The sequence below is a fragment of the Synchiropus splendidus genome, chromosome 6 (genome assembly GCF_027744825.2).
Source record: "Synchiropus splendidus isolate RoL2022-P1 chromosome 6, RoL_Sspl_1.0, whole genome shotgun sequence".
NCBI lineage: Eukaryota > Metazoa > Chordata > Actinopteri > Syngnathiformes > Callionymidae > Synchiropus > Synchiropus splendidus.
Genome location: NC_071339.1, coordinates 6,170,082 through 6,188,231, shown reverse-complemented (window position 1 = coordinate 6,188,231; position 18,150 = coordinate 6,170,082). Strand labels below are relative to the sequence as shown.

At 42.0% G+C, this 18,150-nt stretch overlaps 1 protein-coding gene across 1 annotated transcript in view; it reads right to left on the bottom strand.

Moving 5' to 3' along the window:
* The window catches only part of cntn4 (contactin 4), a 165,744-nt gene that overhangs the window by 10,273 nt on the left and 137,321 nt on the right, over window positions 1–18,150 (bottom strand). The window contains exons 12-15 of the mRNA XM_053867719.1: window positions 16,608–16,735; window positions 4,213–4,388; window positions 1,662–1,782; window positions 1,153–1,311 (exon numbers count right to left, since the gene is read on the bottom strand). Coding sequence (XP_053723694.1) covers window positions 1,153–1,311; window positions 1,662–1,782; window positions 4,213–4,388; window positions 16,608–16,735 — 584 coding nt within the window. The remainder of the gene's footprint in view (window positions 1–1,152; window positions 1,312–1,661; window positions 1,783–4,212; window positions 4,389–16,607; window positions 16,736–18,150) is intronic.

The window sequence follows — 18,150 nt, the reverse complement described above, 5'->3', positions numbered from 1 at the left end:
CGAGTCATGGAATTCTATCTAGGAGTACAGTGTCTGGAGACAGATGTATCAGTTGAACTTAGGTGTACCATTGGGCACGAGCAGTCATGTGACATGAACTGTGAGGTAACTTCTATGTTTTGGGAGTCTGGAGACTCATCAGTCATTGTTGCGTCACATTTGTATATGTCTTTGAGGTCAGTTTTCTGACATCAAAGACAAGTCTAAAACTGGACAATCATGCTTGTTGTTATTCAGATTACTTAATCCAAAATACAATGATCTAGTGATGAGTTGCTTGAGGTTTCATGACACAGTATGCTATGAAAGGCTCTTCTTCATTTGTTCCAATGACAGCATCTTACTCTTCTGTGACCTCTGCCATGTCTTCTTATATTTTTCCTTCTATACTTGCATTGTAAATTATTTTTGGCAAGAATAGAGGCCAAAAAAGTGATTCAACAGGCGATTTTACGTCATCACTACATCAAGGGAGTCAAAGGTGAGGTGCAATGAAGAAAGAGACAACTGCATATACTTCAGTCAATAAACTCTTGATAAACATGTCCATTTTGTATAGATAATATGGCAGCAACATTGTGAATCTAATCTTGCACATTTCCAACAAATGATACCTGTTCAACAACTAGCTACTTTTTAAATGAAAATAATTATTCAAAAATAAAAATGTTTCAAGCTTAATTCACAAATTTCCAAATAAAAACAACGAAAAGCATAATAATAATAATTAATGTATTATCAATTATTGTTCATAATGAATGTGGTTTCCTCAGGGAATAAACCATGGGTAACATTTCTCTTGACTTCCTTTCAAAGGCTCAAAAGTGTGAACACCAACAACAGAGAACATTTTACAAGATTCTACAAGATGCTCCTAAGCTTGAGCCAGTTTGGACACTACATGGAGAGCCAGCAACACCAAGCATGTTAATGCTGTGTAACTACAACATCAAATTCCAGTCTTGCTTGGCCCAAGATTCAGGACCATGTTCTCTTGTCTGATAAAAAGCCGGTCAATAGCCACGCTACGATTCCCAAGCTTTTGCGAGGGAGCTAAAAATGACACCTCCAATATTCTCGCGGGCAAGGCAGAATGGAGAGGGGACTCTCGATGCGATTGGCCGAGGCCACGGCTGGTTGGAAAGATCTTACCTGTGGTGACAGCCTGCCACCCGAGGGAGAACGGAGTCCGCGCCTGGATGGTGTAGGCCGTAATTGGACTGTGATTATCAGGACCAGGCCTCCAGGACAGAGAGGCTGTGGTATCTGTGATTTCGTTGACACTGATGCTGGTGGGGGCCCCTGGGGGACCTTATAAATGGCACAACCAAGCGAGAAAGAAGGAGAAGGGAGGAGAGAGGGGTATGTAAATGAGGGAGGGAAATGGAAAGTGACTGAGTTAGCACCTGCAGCTACTGCGATGAAGTCAGTATGAATCCACTGGGAGCTGTTTGGTTTTAATTAGACGGTAAATTAAAAAAAAAAAAAAAAAAAAAAAGAAATTCTGTTTGCTGATTTCACTGGTGGCCCTTCATTTCAACAACCAGTAAACAAACTTTCAATTAAAACGTAAAGGGTTTTCAAATATTTACGACAGGCAGCAGCTTGTTGGAATGAGATCCGACGTTAGAGCGAAGTGAAGGGCGTGGTGACGGTCTCACCTCGAACAACCAGGTCCACAGCGATGGAGATGCTGTCCACTTTGGTCTGCACGGCACACGTGTACTTCCCCGCGTGTCTCAGCTGGATGTTGCGGATCATGATGTCTCCCGCTGAGTGTTGCTGGGATCCACAAATTCAACACAAACACACATCAATGAGCACGTACGTTCGCGGGCAATGAGATCAGCTTCACAACAGAACAAGCCACACGAGGAGGGTTCAAGCAGAAAAAGTGTGGCTATTTAGAAACGATTTAAACCAACAATGAAAATGAAAACTTTTGTTTATGGGAACCTCTTACCCCCATCTCTAAGTAGATATGAAACAGTTTGATATTGTTGCATCGTCATTTATCGCTGAATTTTTTTATCGACCTGATCATGCTTACTTAGAAAACCTAACATTTAGTCATTGATTTTGAATTGTTGCAGTGCAATATGGGATTTGTGGAGTTGGGGGAATGCTTCCCACTGGTAGTGGTTTCCTCAGTAGAATGTATAGGAGAAATTAAAGAGCATGATCCTCCACTGCTTGAGAGAGGTCCACTATCTGGGGGAAAAGGGGCTGATACTTTCCCCTGAAGCCTCCTCCAGAAGTATATAAAGAATGAATGCCTGGAGTCCAAAGGCCCCAAGGCTTCCTACCTAGTGAGGGGTAGATGAGGTTTCATGAAACAGTGTCCTGATTTTCAGAGGCCTCCAGATGGCACTATCTGCTGTAAAAGACTTGAACGACTAATTCAATGAAACCTCACATCATTTCTACATCAAGAGCGCCACCTAGTGGCCTCTGAATATTAGGACACTGTTTCATAATACCTCATCTACCCATTGCTACTCCGACCAGTCGGAGATTCCCAGGATACCTGACAAAGGAGGCATTCTAACAAGGAGTCCAATTTACCAATACTGGCATGAGGAGGCTCTACTATGCGTCTCTTCCGGATGACACAGAAAACTCATTTTGGCCACGAGCATCTGTGTTCTGATTCTGTCGACCAAAACTTAAAGTGGGGGCAAAGTTCGAGGACTTCCGAAGCTGACCTGGCAAACGCGATGAGCGATGTTTTAAGAACTTGAGCTGAGGATCTGAAATGCTTCAGAGTAGTTTTCAGGTAAGACAACGGGCTTTAACTGAACTAATGTCTCTTTTATTCCATCTCCGATGACAGACTTGGGATTTAAGTGGCAATGAAGCAAGCTGTGATGGAAGCACTGGACCTTTAGAGGAAGTAGACAGAAGTTTTTCAGGAGTTTGTGCAAATTACCTTTTAAAATACATGCAGCAATTTCCTGACTATAAATATTACACTTCATACAAACATTCCCTCTGCACTGCGGCTGAATTTATTAAGCTCTGGCTAAAAGCAGGAGAAGCACAATATTGATATACCAATGAATCTCAGTCGCCCTGTGACCTTTATTCAATAAAAGCTCTGACGGGGTGGCGGAGGAAAATCAATGTCGTATATAGCAGTTTTCTATAAGGGCACGGTGTCACAGAACACATTCTTCAACAGAATGGAGTCTCTTGATCGTTCAGAAGTAATTCTGCAAACACATGAATGCAGATGGATTGAGTTACTTGTGTAGTGGTTTCATCTGCCGTTGCAGTTTTTAATGTTAGTTTAACAAAAGTCAACAAAGCTTTGGAGGTATTTCAATGGGCAAGTATTCTCCTCCGCAGCCAGGCTTGATATAGAAGGCAGATCCTCATTGGTTACTGGAATCTCTCGGCATCAGAAGTTTACAGCAGCTCAGCGTCTTACGTTTTCCAACTTCGATTAGAGTTTACACCCTAGTTGCGTTGTTCATGTTGCACCAGCCCAAAAAATGTTAACGTCGACATTAAATGCAACTTTAATGGCACACGGTGCTGGGCGTAAATCCCTCCATAAAATAGCTAAATGATGAGGAGATGTAGGAGGACGAGGAGGAGAGAGGTGCACCTGCTGTGTCAGCAGTTTGTAGCTCAAGACTCAGTGTGTTTGCTGTGCTAATAAATTTCATCTATTTAGATGAATAAAAACCAGTTGCTGCCTTATAAGGAACTGTTCAGGATTAGGACAGTTAAAAAAATTCTGATGGTTCAGACAGCAGCCTTGACGGCTGAGGTTTCTACTGAATTCTTTACTGCCCACTGAATCAAACCTCATTTCCCAATCGTTCATGCAACTCTTAAATCTTAACTTGGTCTTGACTTTTCCTCGCAGGCACTACGGATCAATGCGTGCAACCAGGAGCTGTGGAGCTGTTCCTCAAATTCACATCTGACACCATATGAGTTACGAATGCTTCATTTCCTTTGCCACAATAACACACATCACTCGTGCATGTCTATGTGATCCATTTGGCCAATGATGAAAACAAAGCCCACCTGTAACTCTTCATTCCATCACTCGCACTCTTGTGCAAAACCCATAATGCACTGAAACCGTGACAGTAACCAAAGGTCTGCATCATTTTTTTTTCTTCATATATTCAGAAACTGAGTTGAACACGCTAAGTAGCACAACATTCCCAGACCAGGTGAGAATATTAACAAACTTACCCCGCCCACTTTTTCAAGATATCCACCGTGGTTGCCAAAGTGAATGAGCTGTTCGTTGAAAAACCAGGTGAACTTGAGCTCGAGGGACGGATCGTGGCTCACTTGACACGGTAGGACGACGCTCTCTCCCACTGTGATGTCCAGCGTGGTCGGCTGGGTGGTAATGATGGTGGGCTCTGAAAAAAAAAGTAAACAACAAACTTGACTATAGCAAAACAGATTCATCAAATACATGGCCAATTTTCATTTTGCGTTCATGTATTACATTGGTAATTATTATGAAGAACCAGTTATGTGACTAGTGTAGTAGAGGAACAACATTTATCATCTCTGATAAAATAAATATTAAGTTATTTCAGGAAGTAAGTCTGGTCACACAGTGCCCTTGGAGTAGCTCACAGTTGCCAAAAAGTTAGTTAGTTAGTTAGTTTAGTTGGTCTGTAAAGCACTTTGCGAACGGGGCTATATTTAATAATGATAATAATATTATTATCATTATTATTATTATTAGTATTAATAATAATAATAATAATAATAATAATAATAATAATAATAATAATAATAATAATAATAATAATAATAATAATAATGTTGTTACACAATAATATTCATTGTGAATACTGAACACGTTTACGATTGTCGGACCGTTTTCGGAGCTCATTATTTTGTAGGATAATGTTACAAAAGGAGTGGTATTTGGTCAGGACCGATTATTGTTGAGTGTGTATAACGCACAAATACTCACTCAGTCTCTCACTGCTGAACGCAACTCAGTGTTTTTCAGCCTTTGCCGGGATAAGTATTTAAATAAGTAAAAAAAATAGTTTCATAAGGGGTCATCCACGGACAGCTTACATTGGCAATAAAAAAAAAAATATTGTCTGAAAAAAAAAAGAATATTGGCTGAAACAATTTTGTATTGAGGTTGAAAATAGAATGGATTAAAATTAAATATAAGAATAGATTTCTATATTTATTTTTTCAGCCAATATTTTTCTTCAATGCCAATGTAAGCAGTCCCTGGTCTAGCCCCATAGTTTAAAGGCCTCAAAGGAACAAGAACGCAATAGAATGTTTGCAACAAATGGCCACACTGTTAGGAGGAAATCCGCTGCGTGCTAATTGACATGTTTCCTTTAGTCGACGGTTCACTTTGATAAATGTGAATGGAGAGACCACATTAGAGAGGGTGAGATCATCATTCATCACACTTAATTACCATGTATTAAAGAGCTTAAGTGCATTGCTTTCATTTACGGGTGACGCAAGTCACTCCGACCTCATGGCTGCCAGGATGGCGCACAGCACATATTCTTCCAAAAGTCACATCAGCCACATTATGGCCTGAACTTCCCTAAACGCCCCACTCAGGAAACAGCTCCCACTTTCTTTTTCCAACACTGCACTGCATTACGTCGGCCTCACATGGGAATCCTTGAGTGGAAGGAAGTGAGAGATGAGACTGACAGTCTCTCACACCTGAGAATGCAGTGCACTGGTCCGCCTCTTGGAGGTGCTGTGAGTGCTTGTTTGGAAATGCCACGCGGCGCACACCGACTAAATTAACCGTGGCAAATGATCCCTGGACAAGCATAGATTCATGTGGAAAGTGCAGGCGGTGCAGTCTTCATCCAGACTAAATTCGATACCTTTATTGTATTGGCCCTCTTGCACCCCTCCCAATCTTACACACACACACACACAGATATCCACCTCCCTGCACTCTCTCAACATGATTTATCTGGTCTCTTTCTGACACCGGACCCAGCGTGCTATCATCTAGTGGCTTTTCTCATACGCACAATGAAAACGTGGCTGCGTGAGATGAATGTGTGCGTGTGTGGCCTGATCGTCCGCCGCTGAACGGTGAGCAATGGTACAATGCAGTAATAACACAAAGGAGTCAAGACACCTTGTCGAGCAAGTGTAGGGCGCGAAGTCGATCTTTAAAATTTAAAGATGTGAAGCACTTAAAGCAAGTGTCAGAACTCCAGCGCTCTCTCGGTGGAATGAAGAGCGGCAAGTGGGATATAGTGAAACAAACGCCTGAGGAAGAATCAGCAGGGAAACGCTCACACTCCGTCAAGAATATTTGACTCCTTTTCTCCCCGCGAATTATCAACATCTAACATGAACTTCAGCTCTGTCGGCCCACTGGGACCGCTGTGACACCGGAGGTGGGATTACACTTCTCGATTAGCCTCGTCTGTCATCGTTGGTGACAGGTTGCATGGGAAACCAGGGCTGGTTACGCAGCAACACAGCCGGGCTCTCGGGGATAATGTGATTGATTTCAATCTTGTATAATGTCTCGTTACCTGCCGTCAGTGTAAATGAGGAGATCCAAACCTGCTCACTTAGCGGGTCAATCAGAGACCAGTTAGAGGGAGCGCTGAGACAGACTGGGTGGCACCGGGCGGAACACTTCTGGGACGCATCCAACTGGTCCATGCCGTCTAGTTCCTTCTTAAGTGCTTCCTTTACAGCTAGCGCTGTTGAGATTGCTGTTTACATTTATGCAAGTCAGTGCAATCACATTATGAAAGGATGCTTTTAGGACGGACAACAGTTGAGCTCTTAGCATCATCATTAAAATTCATCCTAGCAGTGTTGTACGATCGGAAGATAAGCTGGAGAGGAGGAGGTTTGCCTTAAAAAGGAGAGGAATGAAGGTAACCGCAGTAAGACAGAATACATGTGTGTGAATGAGAGGGAGTCAAGTGGACAGGTGAAATTACAGGAGGTAGAGATAAAGAAGGTGGAGGATTTTAAGTACTTAGACTCAACTGTCCAGGGCAATGAAGAGTGTGAGAAAGAGGTGAAGAAGCGGGTGCAGGCAGGATGGAATCATTGGAGAAAAGTGTCAAATGTGATGTGTGACAAAAGGGAATGTGTCCAAGTGGTGAGGCCAGCGATGTTGTATGGTTTGGAAACAGTGTCACTGAGGAAAAGACAGGAGGCAGAGCTGGAGGTAGCAGAGATGAAGATGCTGAGCTTCTCTCTGGGAGTGAGCAGGATGGAGAGGATCAGAGGGACAGCACATGTGCTCAGGTGTTTAGGAGACAAAGTCAGAGAGGCTGGATGGAGATGGTTTGGACATGTACAGAGGAGAGAGAGCATTGGTAGATGAAGATGTTGAGGTTGGAACTGCCAGGCAGAAGGTGGAGAGGAAGGTCAAAGAGGAGAGTTGTGGAGGTGGTGAAGGAGGACATGAGGTCTGTAGGTTTGAGAGAAAAGGAAGCAGAGGACAGGGTGAGATGGAGGAGGATGATCCGCTGTGGCCACCACTGAAGGGAGAAGCCGAAAGGAAAAGAAGAAGAAGAGTGTTGTATGACTAGACTCCCAGAAAGAGACCCCTTATGCTGTGCACATGTCAGGTGGACTGTTGTATTACCTGGGACCACAACACATTCGACAGTCTGCACTAGGGCTGAGCCATTTTCAAAGTTCAACACTGTATGCAGACTTTGAATCGTGCTTCATGCTGGTCCAAAACCTTGTTGTGCTTTATACATTATACAACAGTCCCGATATTCTTCAACTGTTGTTGAAGTGACCTCCGTGATTGGTGGATTGGGACGGCAGATATGGGTTGACAGAAGTTCCTACCATGATCTTGGGCGAGTTTGCCCGTGCTCGGCCACACATTCTACTCCATTGCGAAGTCGATTTGAATCGCAAAAATTGTTCAGGCCTAATCCGTTGGTCAAGAACAACAATATCATAATGAACTGCTTCCGTTCTCAAGCATTGTCTGGGAATGAGTGTCCATTTTAAAGTTTTGAACAGCTGCCACAGGGAGTCGCCTTGTTCCCTTTTTCTTTGGCGGAAACACTGCCAGGACAAAGCTATTTTGATACGTTCCAGAATTTGCTATTCACTTCACTCACTGATTCACATGAATAGAAATGAAAAAGTGCTCCACCAATGGTTGGAAGGAGGCCCTATAAGATCCCCAGACATCACAATGTGTGGCTGTTTATGTATGTATACATAAAAGACTGCACTCATGTTGCACCGCCACCCACAAGACCTTAAGCATCGAAAAACTGCAACCAACTCAGTGGTGATGATATGTTGATACGCGTCTGGGAGGAATTCTTTTCATGCATTGATGTTAAGTTGAATATCTGTGACTTGGCTGGAGTTCTATTTTTCTTGTACTCATGAAAATATGAAAACTTTCCAACCAGATGAAATACAGCAAAGTAAAAAAGGACTTGTGAACATAGGACAACACCCACAGCAGACCCCAACTTAACCCCTTCTCAAGGCTACAAAGAGCTTATAAGAATACACAAGAAAAAAAAAAAGAACCATTTTATGAAATAGAAGTGGAACTATTAAATATAAGAGAGTCGCCGACTAAAATCCCAACTGTATGGGTTCATGCAGCACCAGAAACAGCTTAAAGGCAGGTTGCCATGTTGCTGTTTGTTTATTGGGAGCAGGAACAACGTTGAAACTTCAATGCACATGTAGTTTTTTCTCTTCGTGGCAAAGCAAAATTCTGTCGGAACCTTCTATAGTTAGGTATTTATCAACCCATTTTGTAGTCAGACTGAACGTAGATGTTTATGGTACAAAGGACTCTTCTGGAAAACATGAAGTAGTAGAGTTTGTGTCTTGCATGGTCACTTTCACAAGACCAGATTTATGCTCCCATCCCACTCAGCCTTACTGCATTAATGCTCTGGGACTATAGTGTTTACGTTTGCATTCACCTCCAGTGTACTTTGTCTCACACACAGCCAGTGGAGTGGGTTTGTATAATGCATCAAGAAGGGCATCTAGGGGCCGCGCCATGTGAGCCAGGGATTTTCAAAAACAAATTTACCAGACTAAAGCCTCATTCTCATCCTCTAACTCCTTCAAACGGAGATGATCCGACGACACGCAGGCTTAAGACAAATATACACCTCAAGGAAACGGTGCTTCACAGGTGGGTCAGAGGAGCTTTCTTAAAAAAAGGATTAGGAGCATGCGGCGCTGGGATTACCAAACCGGGATTGTTGTCTTAAATGAAAGCAGTGAGCACCGACAGCTGGTGTACAGAATGACAAAGTCAATACTGGGAAATTAAAAGTGTTAAATCCAACCAAATGTCAGCAAAATGACACATTTATTTAACAATAAGTGATGGCAGTCTTTTGCTAATGAAGTAGCAGACACCTCCCAGAGGTGTCAGTCGTTGCGTAGTTACATACAGCCAGCAGGATTGTACACAAGCAATTGGACCCAAGGGATCATGAAGTATTGCATGATGGTTCTAAAGGCTTCACTGACAGTGTCCAGCTCAAAGGTTGCATCAAGGTGTGTGCACTTCAGACATGTACTCTGTAAATCTGACTGAATACACGACTTTAAGTGCACACACTGCAGGCAAGATGGTAGGTTATACAACCTTGGTTGAACTAACTTTCAAATTATCTCAACATAACTCCAGAATAAAAATAAATATGGAGTAAAAGCAGCCATGAGAAAGGCTTCCTACGAGAGTCTGCCATGGAAATGCATTGCATTTGAACCACATAGTTGACAAATCAACATCTGTCAGGGGAAATGGAAATAAAACAAAACTTAAATACTGCTACCACTACTACCTCTACTACCAATATAATCATCATCAGGGTTGGAATACTGACTGATACTCTTGCTTTTCTTTGAAGGTTTGATGTTATCTGGATGACAAATGTACTAGGTTGGTAACAGAGTAACATGACTTTCTGTCTCTATCATTTTCACAAATCCTTTCAAGCATCTATGGATGTCAGTGTAGGACACAGGATACATTATTAATCTTGAATGATTTGTGCGTCCATTTCTCTGTCCGACGTAGCAAACAGCAGAAAATAAACAGATGATTTATTTCCCATTGTTCTTCTGCGAAAGTCTAAGTCAGCAAAGCTTAAACACAAAGCTTTTTGCTGAACAGTAAAAGTTACAATGGCCATTGAGAGCAAGAATAAAACCTTACTGTTTCAGTTTTTAAAGAACTTGATCATTGATTTTTTTGTTTTGGAACAGTGATAAGTAAAACTGAACCCGTGATTGTTGTGCAATCGGCATGCAGTAGTGATGGGTAGACGAGGTATCATGAAACAGTATCGCAGGGTGGATGGAACAGTGACCTCATTTTTAGAAATGATGAGCTTTCATTTGAATTAGTTGTTCTAGTCCAAGCATTTTACAGCAGACAGCGCCATCTGGTGGCCCATAAAAATCAAGATACTGTTTCATGAAACCTCATCGACCCTTCAGTACTGCGTCATGAAACCTCATCAGCCTGTCAATGCTAGGATAACATCAACCTGATGAGCAGGTCGATGCAACTACAGGCAGCATTTGCTCCACTCAATATATATGAATGATTTGTTCAATACAAACAAATAACAAAAATGTTTGTTTTGCATGTTATGTCATAAACACACAGACTTAAACACGCACACACACACACACAAAGTACGATGCTTGAAGTGTTGTGCTATTTGTACTTGCTCAATTTTTTTAAATTTGTGTTCTATTTTTGTATTATTATTATTATTTATTAAAGTACTTGATTTATTTCTTTATTTTAATGATTTTATTGATTGGACAGAATTTAATTTCTATGTGGAAGATTGTTTTGTATTTTCGAATGAATGGTTGTTAAAAAAATAAATTACTCAACAGTTACTCAGTACTTGAGTAGTTTTTTCACCAAGTACTTTTTTACTTTTACTCAAGTAATTATTTAAATGACTACTTTTTACTTCAACTTGAGTCATTTTATTCCGAAGTACTTCTACTTGAGTACAATTTTTGGCTACTCCACCCACCCAAATAAGTACACAACCAAACGCTACTACACCACATATACCATGAGAAAATTTGCTTTGACATACATTAACAGCCACAAGAAGCATATAAACAACAGATCGAATCAACAGCCCGTCTGGCCTGAACTGATTCTGTCAGATCGTCACACACTCACTCATAAGCACAAGATTTGGCACCATTGACAGCATCATGTGCTCTGACCCAAATTATAGGCACCAGAAGATGATCTCAATCCGATCTGATCAGCAGTCATTCGGCACAGTGAAACAGATGCCAGTGTTTTGTCAAAATGAGTCATGTTGTTATTAAACTGGGTGAGTGGAAAAGTGCAAATGAAGGTCTCACTTATACAACTGGTTTTGTTTGAGGGTGCTGGTTGGGGTTTTCCAGTCGGACCTCAATTTAGACACAAGCTAACAGTGACCTGTTTATCCACTATGCCATACCAGTGAACACTCTGATACTTGAAACAAAAAAGGTCGCTTTCAACAAACAAGGAATCTCAACAGGGTTTCTGTGCACAAAAAACAAAAGGGCTCACTGAAAACAGTCAAATGAAAACGCTAACTTAAGGTTTTAATGTGTTTTAACACGTGATGCTAGCTGCTAGCTCAGCAGTGCAGACAGTCTTCGGCGGGAACGCTCCATTGTTCTGCCAAGACGATGTGGCGCGCATCTGGTTTAAAGACAACTCGAAGTTGGGCGTGTGAACGGCTGGTTCTATCTGAGTGTGTGTTGGACAACGTGTGCCTGTAGCGAGTGAGAATCAACACATCAGCACATCCCGAGCCATATAATTAAATTTAAACAGAATAGAAAGGCTTAGCTAAACAGTACGTTATTAATGTTTAATCCATGTACCATTTCATATTACGCTGAGTTTATGTTCTTCATGTGTGTTTTGGAACTAAAATATCTGTATCTATAAATGAATATAACTTGAAACCGATGCTGTGGTTACATCCAAATAGCAGTTATATTTTCAAAATAAGGAAATACAAATGAATAAGAACATCAGACATATCCCATTTTAATGTTCAGAAAAGTTTCTGTCTCTTCCGAGACCAAGTCTGTGGGATCACCGGTTAGTGCTGGAGCCATTATGCTATCAGACCAGAACATCATGAATGTACCCGTCTCTCGATTTCAACGTTGTCAAGATTCTGTCAAGCAGAAGAAGAGAAAATGTGGGGTGTTTCCGGCAACAAATTCTGTGCGGGAGGAGCACATTTCCTCGTGACCCACTAGTTTCCTCCAATATAAAATTATTTTATATTATACAGGTGACTAGTTTTGGTGCACTCCGACACTTAAAACAGTAACAATAATTAATAACAAATGAAAATAAAATGTTTACTCACAAAAATACATAAACGCATCATATAGCTTTCTGCAGGGACTGTGAGGTGCGGGTCCCTACGGTTCAGCCGCACCAAGATTGTCACCGAGATTTTACACATGAAACTGTTGAAATACTGATAAATTGTGAGAAGTTTGAGCTGCTGAGTTGAGTGGAAGTCATGATGTGTAGTAGTGTCACGTGGGTGGTGGGCACCTCTCGCGCTATGGTTCATTGTCGTGGGTCCATTATGTCTCTGACTCCAGATTTTGGGTTGGAGACAATAAATACCAAACAGGTGGACAGAAACACAGCAAACTCTTCAGGTTAACCATCCATGCTAACACAATGTTATGGAACGCCTTTGGCGGACGCAGACACAAGCAGCGCAAACGCCACATTTTTTACCCCTCAGATCGGCTCTAATGATTTGAGGCGCAACGGATCATCACCCATCTAATCAAAATTCATCCAGCGCATCAATAATCAAGTGCAATTAATCTGCTAATATCCCCCCAGCGCTGGAATAATGGGGACATTAACCAGGCTCATCTCTTCCGACTGCTACCTCGATGTTTGCTGGGTGGCTTACTGAAGAGACGCTGAACGCTTTCTGACAGGTCTCTTTTTCCAGCCTTCATATCACCAAAGTGAATTTACATAAACTACTGTCATCTTCCATGAGGGCTGCTCCTGCAACACCTCCCCCACCCCCACCCTAAACAGGTTTCCCAGCCACAATCAAATAGAGCATGTAAATTACCCCGTCCCATTTTCCAAACAATATTGGTTGTGACAGAAACGCAACAGATCATATTGAGGAGTATTTGAACAAAAGCGACGCAGAACGGCTTTAACTCGCGGTGATGGGAGGGAGGCGAGCGACAGGGAAGGTGTCAAAACGCAGCCCACATTTTGTATGCCGAGTGTTTTCCTGCTGTTTGATTGGAAAATCACATATAGGGCACGTCCTGAACCCCGAGTGAGAGCGGCAGGGTGCAGTGACGCCCCCTGGTGCATGTGCTGATTGGCCTGGGGGCTCTCCAGATTTTTTTATTCCCAGTGTGTCAAGACTTGGGAAGCGGAGTGGGAAATGTGATGGTGATACAATGCATGCAGTGAATTATTCTAGGGAAATTAAGACTGTACTATGAGTTTGACTGTGCTTTTTGTTATTGTATATGAGCGTCACAATAAAATAAACAGAATATCACAAACACGCATTTCAGTTCAAATTTGAGGGTTGCTTGGAATTTGGCTATTGTTGAAGCACTTTGATTTTGCTGTTGTTCCATAGGTTATTTCGGATTTACTTGGTTCTAAAATTTCCCCGACAGATTTTCCAGACGCAGGACTTTCCAGAAACAACTGTCTATGTAATATGTCTGACCTGTTACTCCTCATCATGGTGACAATTTTCGCCTGGTTTGCCCCGCAAAGCCTTAGTTTACCCTTCGATCTTACTAGTGTCGGGTAGGTGAGGTATCACGAAACAGTATGGCAGGGTTGACGAAACAGTGTAATAATTTTCAGAGGCCACTAGATGGTGCTCTTGGCTAAGAAATGATGTAAGGTTTCATTGACTTAGTTGTGCCATCTGGTGGCCTCTGTTGCATGAATCCTCACTTATCTATCACTAAATCTTTTTAAAAAAATGTATTTTTAATGACTTTTTAGAGCATAAAGCAACAATGCGTAACATTATGACATAAATAGACTATTTTCTTATTTCCTGAACTGACAGGTTTCATTTTGAACAGTACAAAATCCTGGAGTCAGACTCTCCAGCTCTCCGTTAAACGCTGCCAAAAGCAAATATTCTCATGGTAGCTACAGCTGCTTTAATATTTTCATTGTTTTGTTTGCGCCAGACCTGCCATGGCCCATCTTCGTTTCTATTTGGATTTTGGGCTATTCCCTTAATACTGCATTAAACAACGCTATTGTACCTTACATATTGCTTGTAGCCACCTGATCCTGATGTTGTTTTCCCTCTATTTAAACATGATCTGCTCTTCTTGTTCTTTCAGTACACATTTGAGTAAAAACGTATAAACAACAATTTGCTTCAAACTGTATCGAAGCTACGGGGCCTTTAAAAGGACCTGAATGAAATGCAGAGGCTGTTGTCAACATGAATCAGCAGCCAGTTGCAGCGAGAGCTCCTCCACAACCCTGACTGCTGCTGACTTTAGCATTCATAATGCATGACACCCTTCATAATTCAACAGCGAAAGAAACATGCAGATTTACAGAAGGCTCAGCTCAGCCAAAATTATTCAAATTCCATTTGTGACTAACACACTGCTGTTATTAATGACTCAATTATTATTCATGGTAATCCAACTGTTGCCTCGTCTACAAAGGGCCTAAAATCTTGCTTTATTCAGGTGGTATAGCAACCATGTGCCAAACACATATCAAGGTAGGTAACACTCACAGACAAGACAAAATATACAGTACTTTCCAAAAAAAGGCAGCTGACCCATGCACATAACTACCAGCCACATTAGGAGTAAAGCATGGTTCTTTGACATACGAGTGATGGGTTGAAGAGGTTTCATGAAACAGTGTCCTGATTTTCAGAGGCCACCGTAAATAAAATAAAATGTTTGGACTTAGCCGTTAGCCATTAGCTCTGTAATGCAGACAGTCTTTGGTGTCACAGGACCGACGTGTGGTCAAGTTATAGGCACAAACAACTCAAAGTTGCGCATTTCACCGGCTTCTTTGCTGAGATTGAAGAAGGGAAAAACAGCGCCGCGCTGCTCTCACTGATGGGAGGAGTCACCAAATCGGCGTAGATCAATAGTGCATAGAAAGAACGTGACCGAATCCATCACGTGGAGAGATCGGCAACACGTTCGCACACAACTTAAAATTTAACAATTCATCGGGAGATATTACAGCATTAATATCTCCAGACAAATGAGGTAGAACTGGATCATTTCCCACGGCACACCTGACTGTCTCTCATGGCACAGTGAGGCAGTGGTTGCATACTGCATATATTTTGGATGGCAATTGTAGCTGGACGGTGGCCTGTGAGTTCCTTGACCTCAGATGAGTCAGAATGATGGTGCCACGTAAACACTGACTGGAAAATCTCAACTCAGTTGTCATGTTTATTCTTGAAACTTTTTTTTAATTATGTCGAAAGAACCCTTTGAGAGACTTGAAGCAGCCATCACCACTTATGGTTATATTTTTTTATACTGGACTGGAGCGGTTCATGAGATGAGCAATAAGTGCGGCACACACATTCGACCTCAGCTGCGCTCTCTCCGGGCGGTCACTAAAGGTTATGGCTCGGTGTTTGCCTGCAGGGTTCCCATTAAATAACCTGTAAAAACGGTCTAAACGACTTCTGTTAAAGACTCGCCCTCAGTTGACAAATACATGTATATCAATTCAATAACCTTTTCATATATGAATTATAGATTGTTGTTTTTCCAGGGGGCAAAAAGAGGAAGATGGGTTGTTTGATAAACCTGTGAGGAAAAGCTGACTCGGACGTCAGGCCGGTGCAAATAACTATAACCCACATGAGTATTCTCTGAGGAAATAAAGGGTCAGAGCTACAGTCATAGTTCACCGTCTCTCTCAGCGGGTCTCCAGGAAACTCCAGGAGGTGAGGGTACAATCATCAGAGGGAATCGGACAGAGAAAAATGTGTGTGTGCATAACTACAAGCCACTCACTACACAGCACTTTAAACCCAGCTCACATTCATATTTAATGAAGTATAATAAGTCACAGCAGCAGAGCAGAAATGCAATCCCCCTGCCCTGATGATCCAACAATGCAAGGTGCCTTTATTTCTGAATCTCCACGGATGATTCCTGAGGCGACAGGAGAGCGAGCTTTCAACACCTCTGCAAACACACAAAGTAACCGAGGTGTGTCTGTCTCACCAGTAATGACAGCACGGACTAACAAGCTCCTGCTCCTCATGACTTATCAAACCAGGGGGAGAGAAAATGGGTCGGCGCTGTGGGTGGATGCGTCAAAAAAAAAAAAAAAAAAAAAAGAAAAACACTGTCTTCCCTCACAGTCTCATCTTTTATTTATGCTATTGAACACTTTTAATCTTGCAGAGGAATGAACTATCAAGTGACTCAGTGTGATGTCAGAGTGAAAAACATATTCGGGGGGGAAAAAGGTGTCCAGCAGGTGATTGCCGCTGACCGATATCCATTTCCCAAAAGGACAGCTTCATGAAATACAAGAGGGCTACCTTTAACTGAGATGGATCCACTGCTGCTTGCTACTCCAAACTGGTTTCGGGCGACACACGTGTAGAGGCCGGCGTCGGACTTTGTCACGTTCAAAATGCGAAGGTTCCCGTTCTCCAGAACTGAGATCCTGAAGACAGACAAGGCAAAACATCAATCTGTGATCCTTTCAGGTGGCAGTTTGAAAACATACATCGGTGGCAAGTCCGTGAAAAAAACAACCTCCTATTGGAAAAGGAATAGACACTGAAGACCTGTTTAGGCTCCCTTTACGTACAAAATTGTACACGTCAGATTCAAGCGTGGTTACCGTCACTGATCACATATGTCAATGGCTGTTCCTTACGTTGGTATTGCTGTTCAACAATATATCCACCAGGGGGAGCAGCCCAGAGTCAAAAGCTTATGACATGGCGACTGTTGAAGAAGCATTGACAATGTACAACAACAAAAGACGAAATGGAGGATGCGTTGTAGGAGGCGGTGGCTATTGAGGCTGTTAAATATATCGCAACTGGAAGATATATAATTTCTGCCACTTTTATGTTTTATTCATGTCTCATCAGTGATACTTAGTGGCTAGTAATGGCGACTCTGCCCCCACAGTTTCTGGCGGTACTGGTCCAAACATGCAGAAATACGGAAGAAATGATACATACACGTATTTTCCAGGAGCAAGGTATTGTTGTATTCCCATTGCCACCAGGACCAAGGATGACCCACATTAGAGCCTCCTCAAATGAAACCCAAACACACCCGAGCATGAAAGGTGGAGAGTGTTCATGGCACCTAAGGATTCCATGAGGTCCAAACCATCATTCACCCATACAGTTTTGCGCGCAGGGTATTTAGCCCACATACCATCTTCGCAGATCTTAGCTACAGGTCATCAAAACATTTCCGCCAATGAAGTCCCATAATACACAGCAACAGTCGGAGCTTGAACACTTGATGATCCAAAGGTTTCAATGAAAGTTACTGAGGGTTTTTCTACATGCTACAATAACAGATGGGATGGACTTCAGAGGAAGACCCAATGAACCTCATGAACTAGAGGGTGACCATGCACGACAAGTTCAAACAAACAAAGGCAGTGGCTCTCAACCTTTTTCCAGCAATGTATCCCTCAAAATCTTGAGGTGCATATATCGTAGCCCCAGACAAACACAAATAAATAACAACTAGTTTTGACACACCTCCTGATTCTGTTTCTTTTTTTCATGATTTTTTTTTGTACTTTCTACTTTGTTGATACACGCTGAAGACTGAAGCTTTTCTCTTAACTACATAATAATTCCATATGCATTCATTTCAAGCTTTGATGCATTCAGTGCAAATCTGCAATATAAATAGTCATGACATCAGGAAAATAAAGCCAGAGAAGCTGTGTCCAAACTTTGGTTTGGCGGTGATGGCTTGTTGACATTTGCCTTCAATGAAGTTTTCCACAGAGGAAAAACATTGAATGCTCAAGTACTGGTCAAAAGTTGTGTATTTTCGACACCAGGTTGCTGGGATGGACTTCTGAGTCCTGAAGAAAGGAGG